The sequence below is a fragment of the Mytilus trossulus genome, chromosome 6, assembly GCF_036588685.1.
Source record: "Mytilus trossulus isolate FHL-02 chromosome 6, PNRI_Mtr1.1.1.hap1, whole genome shotgun sequence".
Classification (NCBI taxonomy): domain Eukaryota; kingdom Metazoa; phylum Mollusca; class Bivalvia; order Mytilida; family Mytilidae; genus Mytilus; species Mytilus trossulus.
In genome coordinates, this window is record NC_086378.1 from 24,943,194 (window position 1) to 24,954,637 (window position 11,444).

An 11,444-nucleotide genomic window follows, 5' to 3' on the forward strand; every position below is an offset into this window, starting at 1 on the left:
ATCGTTTTAATTTTTTTAATGTATATTCCGAAAAACAAAGTAAGCTTTTAAGAAATCTTAGCTGGCTCCCAAATAGCTGTCCATTAAATGTAGTAACTAGTAACTATAGTAACCTAGAGTAGTTGTCTACGTTAACAGAAGCAGAATGAAAATGTCTTAAAACATGTGCTTGACTTTATAAAAAGGTCGAATAGATTTCTTATTGCTTAGATAGTAAACAAGGAACGTACTCGGGTTTTTTTGTGCCACTTAAGACCCACTTAAATTTCTGTAAAATTTATGAAAATGTCGAAATAATATGTATAATAAAACATGCTCTTATATATTCTTAAATTGTTAAAAAGATTTAATTGAGAAGATTTCATCCGTCTGTTTGACTTGTTTTTTTTTTTTATTCAACTCATGTTTATGCAAATTCTATTTTATTTAAATAAACTAAACTGTGTTCGTGGTGTTCTGGTTTACTGCCATAATTTCATGGAAGTTGTCCGTTGTTATTCTGTGATTCACATGTTGTAATGTTTCATTATATTACTTATTTTTGTATTTCTCTGTTCCTAGTGAGGTTTTTTTTTTGCATTTCTTTATACCGATTTCCTCTCACGTAATGTTGTCACTTTAGCGGTATTTTCAACATTGCCATATAGTTTTATGGCTAGCTTAACCTCCCACTTAAAGCGTTTTCAGTCTTAATCTTTTAATCTGCTAACCGAGTCCCATGTGTGGCAATCAGGAACATGAAATAACCAATGATCACTTTCACCACTTTTGCAGCCATATTATATAGTTATGGGGCAGCTTTTCACCAAGAAAGTGGAAATGCTTTAAGTTTATTCCATACTTTTTTACTATTTCCATCTTTATACAAAAAAAGCCTCTACGTAACAATAAACGTGAAGTGGACACAGGCACGTCTCATAATTTTTTTCCCTATGAGACGAGTGCCTGTGGAAGTGGCCTATCATATTTTCGGTAGAGGTAGAGGTCAAATTTACATTTATCTCAAGAAACTGGATGTAGATAAAACACACTAACGGAAGAAAAACTAAAACATTTTATGAAATGCATTATGGTATAGCGATAATTTGTTTATTTGTATTTTCTTAGAAATAATTACATATCTAACTGCTTACAGAACATTCTCGAGCCTTGTCAAATGTTTTTGTAATAGTGAACTGGGACTATTATACTATCTAGTATATTAGTATAATACTGAGTTCCCGTAGTGAACAATAGAAATACTATCATAGTATATATAAAATATTACAAACGCAAATGTTTTTCCTTTGAATTGTGTAATGTATACTATTTTATTACATAACTTGTCTCGTGTCATTTCATATTGTGAAGGGCTCTATTTAAAATTGGCCTTAGTTGTTAACGTTCTTGTCCTTTGGTCTTTGGTGGATTGTTGTATCATAGGCAATCATACAATGCACATAACCTTTAAAAAATCCGATTGAATGTGTTTAATGTGATGTCACGTCTTCTATTATATAAGTATTATATCTGGCATCATCAGTAAAAGATCTGATGACATGAAATATCACCCTTCAAACTAAAATACTTCATAGATTTGTATACGTTCATTGCAAAGACGTTAACTTATTATTTATAGCTGGTTAAAAGTAGGCTAGAAAACGTTCGGGTAAATAGTAGTGAAATTACAAAACAATAATATTTTTCTCTTATTTCATGCATTACGGACGAGAAATGCAGGCTATATTGGTGGCCAACAGCGGTTATTTTCTCTTTGGTCGGGTTGTTGTCTCTTTGACACATTTCCCATTTCCATTCTCAATTTTATATGACTTTTATATAAACTTAGTTAAAAGCGTATCTATAAAAGAACCGAATCCAAACGTACAACCTTATAATAAATTTATGTGCTCAAGTGCTAGTTGTATATAAGTATGTCAAGGAAAAATACGAATCCATTCTGTTATATTTACGAATTTACAAATTTAAGATAAATTAGCAACGGAACCAACCGATATGCAGCATTGATTTGTAACGAGTCAAATACATACAGATCTAATTCAGACATAAATACTTAGAAATCGTGAAGACTGTATATAATAATCAAGACAACCCTCTGGATTGTATTCGCATGAACAATGTCAACCTTTTGGCTTTCCCTTCTTGTTTCGAGTCGCGATACCTGATAAAAAATTTCTTTTATATTACTTCATTTGCTTTTAATTTGTTCTCTCTACATCTTTTCGGATTTTTTTGCCGCCATTTTTTCGAGTTTTGACAATTTCTTGTGAAGACTATTGCAGAAATTCCATAGAACTAAACACGTTCGTAAAAATTGCATATTCAATAAGGTTTAAATTATTCAACAAATGTATACGTACACTAGATATTTATTAGTATTTAAAACTAAAATTTCATGAAACATTTCAGAAATAAAAAGTCATAACAATCTATCCAATGACCGGTCCTTCTTTCCTGAAATATAGAATATTAAACACATTTTAAATTAAAAATAACACATATTTTAGCTTTATTTATGTTTAGAATTGGTACATAAAAGACAACTACAAATATTTTCTGGCGAAAATTTATAACCGAACAAGAATGTGTCCATAGTACACGGATGCCCCACTCGCACTATCATTTTACATGTTCACTGGACCGTGAAATTGGGGTCAATACTTTAATTTGGCATGAAAATTAGAAAGATCATATCATAGTTAACATGTGTACTAAGTTTCAAGTTGATTGGACTTCAACTTCATCAAAAACTACCTTGACCAAAAACTTTAACCTGAGCTTCACACTATCTTTTTCTTTGTTCAGTGGACCATGATATTGTGGTCAATACTTTAATTTGACATATTAAAAATAGAAAGATCATATCATAGGGAACATGTGTACTAAGTTTCAAATTGATTGGACTTCAACTTCATCAAAAACTACCTCGACCAAAAACTTTAACCTGAAGCGGGACGAACGAACGGACGAACGAACGAACGGAGGCACAGACCAGAAAACATAATGCCCCTCTTCTATCGTAGGTGGGGCATAAAAACAATAGTTAACGAGATTGCAACATTAAAAAAACACAAACGGTTATTTATATAACTTTAAAAAGTGAAAAATAGTAAAAGTTTAAAACAAAAGTGTGTATGCTTATAGCAAAGAGAAAAACAAAGAACATTAAGTTCAACGAGATTGACTGGTTTGAAAGCAAGGTACTAGCATGATCGATCAGATCAAGAAATTAAGTTCTTGAATTTCTCTAAAAAAAATATCAATATAGAGAAAAATTTCAATGTTTAAATTTCCGTTGACGCTTTAATCTATAGTTTTTGCCACATACGAGTAATTATTTGGAAAAAAGATAGTTAGTTTTATTTGCAAGATATTTCCAGGCGTCCGAAAATATCTTTCCTTAACTTCTGTGAGGAGTTGGTTAACAATGACTTATTTCAACGGTAGATCTTAATGCGATAAACTTTTATAATATACATGTATAATGGTTATAATGAAAAATGGATAAAAATCATATTTCATGCATGGGCAATAACTCCTATAAGCGATTAATAGATGATTTCAAACTTGTGTCTTATATGTGGACCATATTTCGCTGAACATTTTCGCTATATTGTTGCTCTCTATCTATCTTTGATTCTACCAAAAAATCATAAATCTGATAAAAATGGCCATCAAGGGACATTATGTGCGAAAAGTAGTTAGTTGATAATTTCGGCAATGTTGAATTATAAGTAGATCTTATTGTGTTAAGCATCTTGGTTTGCTAGTAAAATTTTCTCTCTATCCATAATGGTTTCTGCAGAAACTGAAAAAAATGGATAAAACCATTTTCCAAGGACAATAACTTATTTGTACGCAGGCAGTTGACAATTTCGCCCGAGTTGACTTATTTGTAGGTTTAATTATGCTTTTACAATTTCTCTTTATCCTATTTATTAAATGTTCTGCAAAGACAAGTAAAACTAGCCTTCCAAGGGCAATAACTCATATATGGGGTCATTTGACCATTTGGCCATGTTGACTTATTTGTAGATCATATTGTTGCATGCAAATTTTTACCATCGAAATATTCTCTTTAACTTCAACATTAGTCTGAAATTTAACAAATATCGTAAGGGTTCCACAGAACCCACTGGCTCGCCTACTTTTGCTGTTAGTCAAAGGCCCAACAAAATTAGGGAAAAGAATATTAAGAATTTTCCTTTAGCTATTATCTTTTGATTGTAAAAAGCTTCTGTCCAAGTTTGATAAAAATCAAGGATAGTGTATATATCTTATAAATGTTTTAAAACTTCAACTGCAGATTGTATGTTATGGTAACTGGAAGAAAAACTAAGTCCATTTATATAAGTAATATACAGTATGTAAAACATAACAAAATAAAATGTTACAAAGTTTCCTTCTACATATAAGCTTTTGATCATAAACAAGCTTCTGTCCAAGTTATCCAGGATACAAGTCGTTAAAGAAAGTTATTAAAATTTTAAAAACTTTAACCACAGTGAATATTTGTGGACGACGCGACAAAAAGGATATAAATCAATATCTAAAAGTAAAAGTAGAGACTATAAAGTCTCGTTGGCAACCACATCTGCGTGTCTCTATCTTGTAACTCTTAAAGGAGTTTTTTTATGCGTTTTCTGCCAGGTTCGAAAACGTTATAAACATAATATGCGTGTAACTTACATTCTTTCGCAGATGAATTGTAAATGGGTAGAGCAAATTCCATCATTCCATTTACCATTGAGAGCAGTACTTGTCATCAAGCAGTCCTCCCCTCCATTAACATCATTTGGTTCTCCGGGGGCAAAGTTGGTATAATCAAAAACTTCGTCAGTAGATGTCCATTCCCATACCCCTTCTGTCACTGAATCGTTTCCTCCTAACCAATAACCACCTTGACTTGGGTCTAATAAAGCATCGTTATTGAAAAAAATACTTTCAAAAGATCTTTAATTAAAAAAAATAAAAAATGATTTTATCACTTATCACAGTTTGAATAGGAAAAGGATTCAGAAATTTAGTATTATTGGTATAGGAAAACGCTTTTTATTGTTCCAAATAATGAACACTTTAGTCATGGAAATCATTATATAAAAAGAGAGCACGAACAGTCACTATAATAGAACACATGAACAAAATGACCGGGTTTTTTTTGGGGGGAAAATTTTGCAATTTCATCCTAAAAATAACAACGAATCGAGAGAAAAAATCCACGATCAATCAAAAGAAATACCAATGTCTTGTTTGTGAAAATATTTCAGTTTTCAATTATGTCATGCAAACATTGCGAAAATGTAATATATTGGTCATAGATCATAGCACATGCATCTTATTTTTACATAGTGGTCTAGTTCATTATATTATGCTAATCATACACTATATACCTGTTCTGTTTTTCACCTCGCTCTCTATAAATGCGTTCTCGGCTCCTGTTTCTATTGCAACAAGTTCAGAATGGTGAACTTGACAAAACGCCTGAAAATAAGATTAAAATACTTTTTCTAAATAGCTAAATTATAAATGATGCGATGGTGAATCCTTACAGAAAACTTTCGACAATTTCGTGTTGGAAAATACCTTTTCATGGTTGTCATAATTTTAAGAGTTTGTTAATTACATTTGTTATGATTCCGTGTCTGATAGTTGTCTCATTGGCAATCATACCACATCTTCTTTTTTATATTATATATACGATGTTTGTAAAAATAACACTCTATGAATTTAGTAAGTCCGATGCGTTTTTCTGAATTTAACGTCACTCAATTCATTTCAACAATGAATATTTTTAAACATACCCCTGCGTTTATCCAGTCTAAAGTAATGTCACTAAAGTAATAACAAGACTTTTGGTAATATGTCCATCCCTGATGACAAGATTGTGAATTAACTCCACATACATATCCTGGAATGAAAAAAATATACAGACAATCTGAATTCAGTGAATTTTTTTTATTATTATTATGGTCCAGATTTAGCCGTCCACTCACAAGGCAATGTTAAAGTGTGTATCATATTTTTAGTTTTTGGTATGGTAGTTTTTATTGCTATGAAGAGACAAATTATTGTTCATTTGTATGTGCAGTATTCCTACAGAAATTCTGCGGTTCCATCCGGGCACTCCAACTACCTCAACGATAAAAACAGATTGCCATTTAGGTATTTTGTTTATAATTGATTAAAACTTATTGGCGGATACCACATATTTTCTGATATAAAAAAATAACTGACTACGCCATGGCTAAAAAAGGAAAGACAAACAGGCAAATTAGAGTACCGTGACAAGACACAACCTAGAAAACTAAGGAAAACTACCACACGTAATAATTACGTTGCGCCGAATGGGACTCTTGTGGTTTTGTTTAAAATTCAATTCTGTCATAACAAAATCATTGTTGTCTTACAAAACTATGTGATACAGACTTGTTTTATGAGAACTTCAATTTTGTGATGACAAAATTCATTTTGGTAGACAAAAGTCAATTTTGTCAAAAACGTATGCAAAAAAGTTTGCATACAAAATTAACTTTTGTGACCTGATATGGAAATTAAAACACAAAAGTCAATTGTGTGAGACAAGATTCAATTTTATGAGACAAAACTCAATTTTGTCTCACAAAAGTAAATTTTGTGACGACAAAAGTGATTTTTGTGAGACGAAATTGACTATTGTGAGACGGAATTCAATTTTGTGAGACGAAATTCAATTTTGTCAATTTTGTCAAACAAAAGTCAATTTTGTCTCACAAAAGTCAATTTTGTCTCTCAAAAGTCAATTTTGTCTCACAAAAAGTAAATTTTGTCTCACAAAAAGGCAATTTTGTCTCACAAAAGTCAATTTTGTGTAACTAAAGTCGATTTTGTTTGTAAATTAGTTCACGGAATCCAAACTAAACTTATTTGCATACAAAATAGACTTTTGGCGCCCAATTTTAAAATTAGATAACAAAAGTCAAGTCTGTGTAACAAAAATGAAATTTGTCATGACAAAAGTGAGTTGTGTACACTGAAAGATAATTTTGTATGACAAAATTTTAAATTTGTAATATGCTACAAATTTTGTTAAACTGAACTCATTTTTGTTGAACAAAAGTCACTTATATCCCTACAAAATTGAATTTTGAGTACAAAACCACAAGAGTCCCATTCGGCGCCCGGTAATAATATCCTCTGTGAATTAGACTTCTGAAAGTTTTGGGTTAGCTTTTTATGTAAATGACGACCTGGTAGTGGGTTGTTTAAAATATTACCGTAAAAGAAATTCGATGTGAAATATATGACCACAGAACCGGACCTGTAATGAAGTACTTACCAACAATTATAAACAGGACTGATGAAAACATTTGTAACTTATATACGCAGTAATCTAAACAAATCTTTACACTGATAAGACTACATGTACATGGCCATATGACTACTTCATATTTGTAACTCACGAACTGTTCTGCTGGGTCACATGCATTCGGATCAGAGTTTTCCATGCCATTTATTCTTTGTCTCATTTATTTGGCTTAATTTAAATTTAAGTTTGTCCAATTTATTGTTCATATATCTGTAATAATTTGATTTAAAAAAAAAAAAAAAAATGCAATGTCTTATAGGAATATCACAATTCTTTGACATGTAATAATTTAAAATCTCATTTTCATCACATGTCATATTACAATATTACACTCAATTGACATGTCATAATGACTGGCCCTCCAGATTGGAGTGTTATGCATGGGGTTAACTCGTTAACTCTCCCTTCCTGTAAAAACTATTTCAGTTACAGAAACCACAACAAATGAAATAAGATTACCCTCTGTTATAGGTTCAACGGGGGACTCAAACCACAGCGGAATGACTTCTTCTAGTGAAAGCCCTATTGTGGAAACTAGGAAAATGAATATGAGTCTTTTAGGGTCTAAAGCACAAATACATATTGGAGCCTGGAATGTTCGAACCATATATGGAATATCAAAGACTGCACAGGTCATCAAGGAAATGCAGCACTACAGGTTGGACATTCTTGGTGTGAATGAATGTCGTTGGACTAGCTCAGGAAAGACGAGAACAAATAGAGGAAACATCAGCTTTCACTATGGAAACACTTACAGACATATTAATGGTGTAGCAATAAGTATATGAAAAGAAAAAGCAAAGCACTACTGAATGGAAACCAATCAGTGAAAGATAAGTTACAACAAGATTTAACTCAAACTACTGTAAACTTTCTATCATACAGTGTTACGCACCAACAAATGATGCCGAAGATGAGACCAAGGATGCTTTTTACGAACAGCTGTAGATTGCCATTTCAAAAGTACCTCAACACGACATGCTGGTAATAATGGGAGATCTTAATGCAAAAGTAGGATCGGACAACACTGATGCTGAAATGTCATGGGCAGGCATGGTTGCGGGGTAAAAATGAAAATGGTGAACGTGCTATCGATCTTTGTCTTTGTAATAAACTGGTCATAGGAGGGACCATCTTTCCACATAAAACAGTTATAAACTAACATGGAAATCACCTGATGGAAGAACAGTTAAACAGATTGACCATATACTGGTGAACAAAAAGTGGCGTAGCGTAGATCATTAAGAGATGTACGAGTACTGAGGGGTGCAGATGTAAATAGTGATCTTTATCTACTGAAAGCTACCATCAAATTAAAAATAAGAAAGGCACCTACTGAAAACCAGAATAGAAATAGGTTATACACAGCAAGGTTGAAGTCACTAAATGTCAAGAAAGCTTTTTGCTTAGAATTGAAAAATCGGTTTAGTGTGCTAGACAACTCTGATGATGGAGAAGGCAGTGTACAAGAAAAGTGGGATAACATCAAAGATATTTATGTTAAGACGACAGAAAAGACAATTGGTCACAATTTCACATAACAAAAAAAAACAAAGACTGGTTAACATCGGAAACCTGGCAAAAAATCGAAGAAAGAAAGACTATAAAACAGAAATCAGTGAATGCAAAGTCCAAAAGGTTACAAGATCAACTACAAGTAACATACAAAGCAAAAGACAAAGAAGTTAAAAGAAGTGCTAGAAAAGATCAAAGATAATATCTAGAGGATTTAGCAAAAGACGCAGAAAGGCAGCCATTCTTTGACAGTTGAGTCAAGTTTACAAAATAACCAAACAACTATGTGTAACATCAAATGCACAGACAGCACATGTAAACGATAAAAATAGCAAAGCATTGAAAACACAAAGGAAACAAGCAGAAAGGTGGGTCCAACATTTCAAAGAGGTATTAAACTGTCCTGAGCCTGATATCATTGCTACCCTTGAACCATCAGAAGATATTTAAACATCAACACAGAACCACCAACTATAGAAGAAGTAAGAAATGCCATTAAATCATTGAAGACAGGGAAGGCACCAGGCATTGATTCCATCCATGCAGAGATGTTAAAGGCAGACATAGATACATCATCTAAGGTACTCCACAATCTTTTCCTTGTCATCTGGAAAGAAGGGGAGATGCCATCCGACTGCAGCAAAGGCCTGATTGTGATATTGCCAAAAGGTGCATTGACCAAATTTTCACTCTGATGAACATCATCGAGCAATGCATTGAATGGAACACACCACTCTTCATTAATTCCATTGACTTTAAAAAGGCCTTTGACGGTATACATAGAGAAACTCTTTGGAAAATTGTGAAATCATATGGAATACCTACAAAAATGTGGATGCTAATATAAGCCTTCTACAAAAGCTTTGAATGCAGTGTCATCCTTGAAAGCTCTATCTCAGACTCCTTTGAAGTTAAATCTGGTGGAAGACAGGGATGTATTATGTCACCAATCATATTTTTATTGACCGTTGACTGGACACAAAGACACAAAACATCAGACAAGAAAAGGGGTATTCAGTGGACCATGTTTAACCAGCTAGAAGACTACAGTTTAAGGACCAAACTGCGAATTTACGACAGCAATGTAAAATTTGTCCTACTGTCTGGTTCAGAAACTTGGCGTGTTTTAGTTAGTGACCTTCAAAAAGTAGATGCATTCCATACTAGCTGCCTATAAAGAATGATCAACAGAATAGTCTGGCCAAAAAAGATCAGCAACAAGAGCATATTGGAGAAATGTAATGCTAAGGGCATAACAGCAGAAATTAAACAACAAAGATTAAGATGGTTAGGTCATGCACTGAAAATGCCACAAAACCGCACACATAAAACAGCTAGATTGGACACCACCAGGAAAAAAGGAAACCAGGGAGACCTAAAACACCTGGCGAAGAACTGTAACAGCAGAATTAGAATAGAAGCAATGGGCTACCACTGGGGCCAAGCTCAGTACATGTTCAAGGACAGAGAGAAGTGGAGGCAGTTTGTTGTGGCCTTATGTCCCACTGGGGATAGAGAGGATAAGTAAGTAATTAATGACTGATGTCTCATTTCATCGATGCATCATAATGTTTTTTAACATCCCACTGACATATATAATGGTAAGGTCATAAGGCTTTTAAGGTAATTTTATTCTTTTATTCACAATATATATGTGGTTTTTGGCTCTGATTCTGACCAATGCTTATATTCTAAATATAAACATGTATGTATATGCCGCTATTATTGTTGTTGTTACCAATTATGTAAATCAATTATATCTGATTTTATGCCCTTTATGGGCCCTGTAATTTGGGAAATACAAATATTCTATTCTTTTCTATTCTATAACGCAATATTGGCAGCAACCATTTCTAATTTATGTTATTATTGGCACCTTTGCGCATCTTTGATATTCCTGCGTTTACGTTGTTTTTTCGTTATTAGTTGAAAAGGGGGTGTAATAATTTAGCCTTCATTTGTAATTTCCTTCCATTGATTGACATTTTCAATACAACATATAATTTGTCAGACAGACTCATCTAAACGATGTCATTTGGTATATATATATAATACTTTTGGATTTTCGAATCAGTTTAGAGGTTAAAAAAACCCGGCCCTATCAGATCTTCTGATTAGCAGAAACAAAAATATGCTATTAGATTAAATTGTCCCCGCAGATTATGCCCCAAACATCGTTTGTGTGTGTAAATCGAATTATAAAGTGCTTGATAAATGCATTAGGTATTGATAATTCACTTCTGTACTCAACATATACCCTCACGACACTTATTACCAAAGAGGAAATCCTGGATAATCATATATTTGTTTTATGTTCCTATGGAATTTCAACCAAAGATGCAGAACTGGATTTTCCATTACTGTATTGGATACATTAAATACACAAGTGTTTTGAGAAACAATGGTATATCGGTATTGCTCCACGAAACCTTTTTCTCAAGTATTAAGATCTATTTTATCAGGACAGACAACAATCAAAGCCGGGCTTCAAAGTTATTGTGAAACTGTCTATTCTAGAGGTGGCGTGAATCAGATGTGTATCCTAAAAATTTACAAAGATCTTTTAGAGAACATACAATCTAAG

At 32.9% G+C, this 11,444-nt stretch overlaps 1 protein-coding gene across 1 annotated transcript; it reads right to left on the reverse strand.

Moving 5' to 3' along the window:
- Positions 1 to 2,353: 2,353 nt before the first annotated feature.
- Positions 2,354 to 7,403, reverse strand: LOC134723275 (perlucin-like protein). The gene is made up of 5 exons (XM_063586896.1): positions 7,316 to 7,403; positions 5,802 to 5,908; positions 5,391 to 5,481; positions 4,690 to 4,912; positions 2,354 to 2,454 (listed from the first exon to the last, which is right to left on the reverse strand). Exons 1-5 carry the CDS (start codon positions 7,344 to 7,346, stop codon positions 2,430 to 2,432), a joined length of 477 nt encoding a protein of 158 aa, XP_063442966.1. The 5' UTR covers positions 7,347 to 7,403; the 3' UTR covers positions 2,354 to 2,429.
- Between the last annotated feature and the right edge of the window lie 4,041 nt (positions 7,404 to 11,444).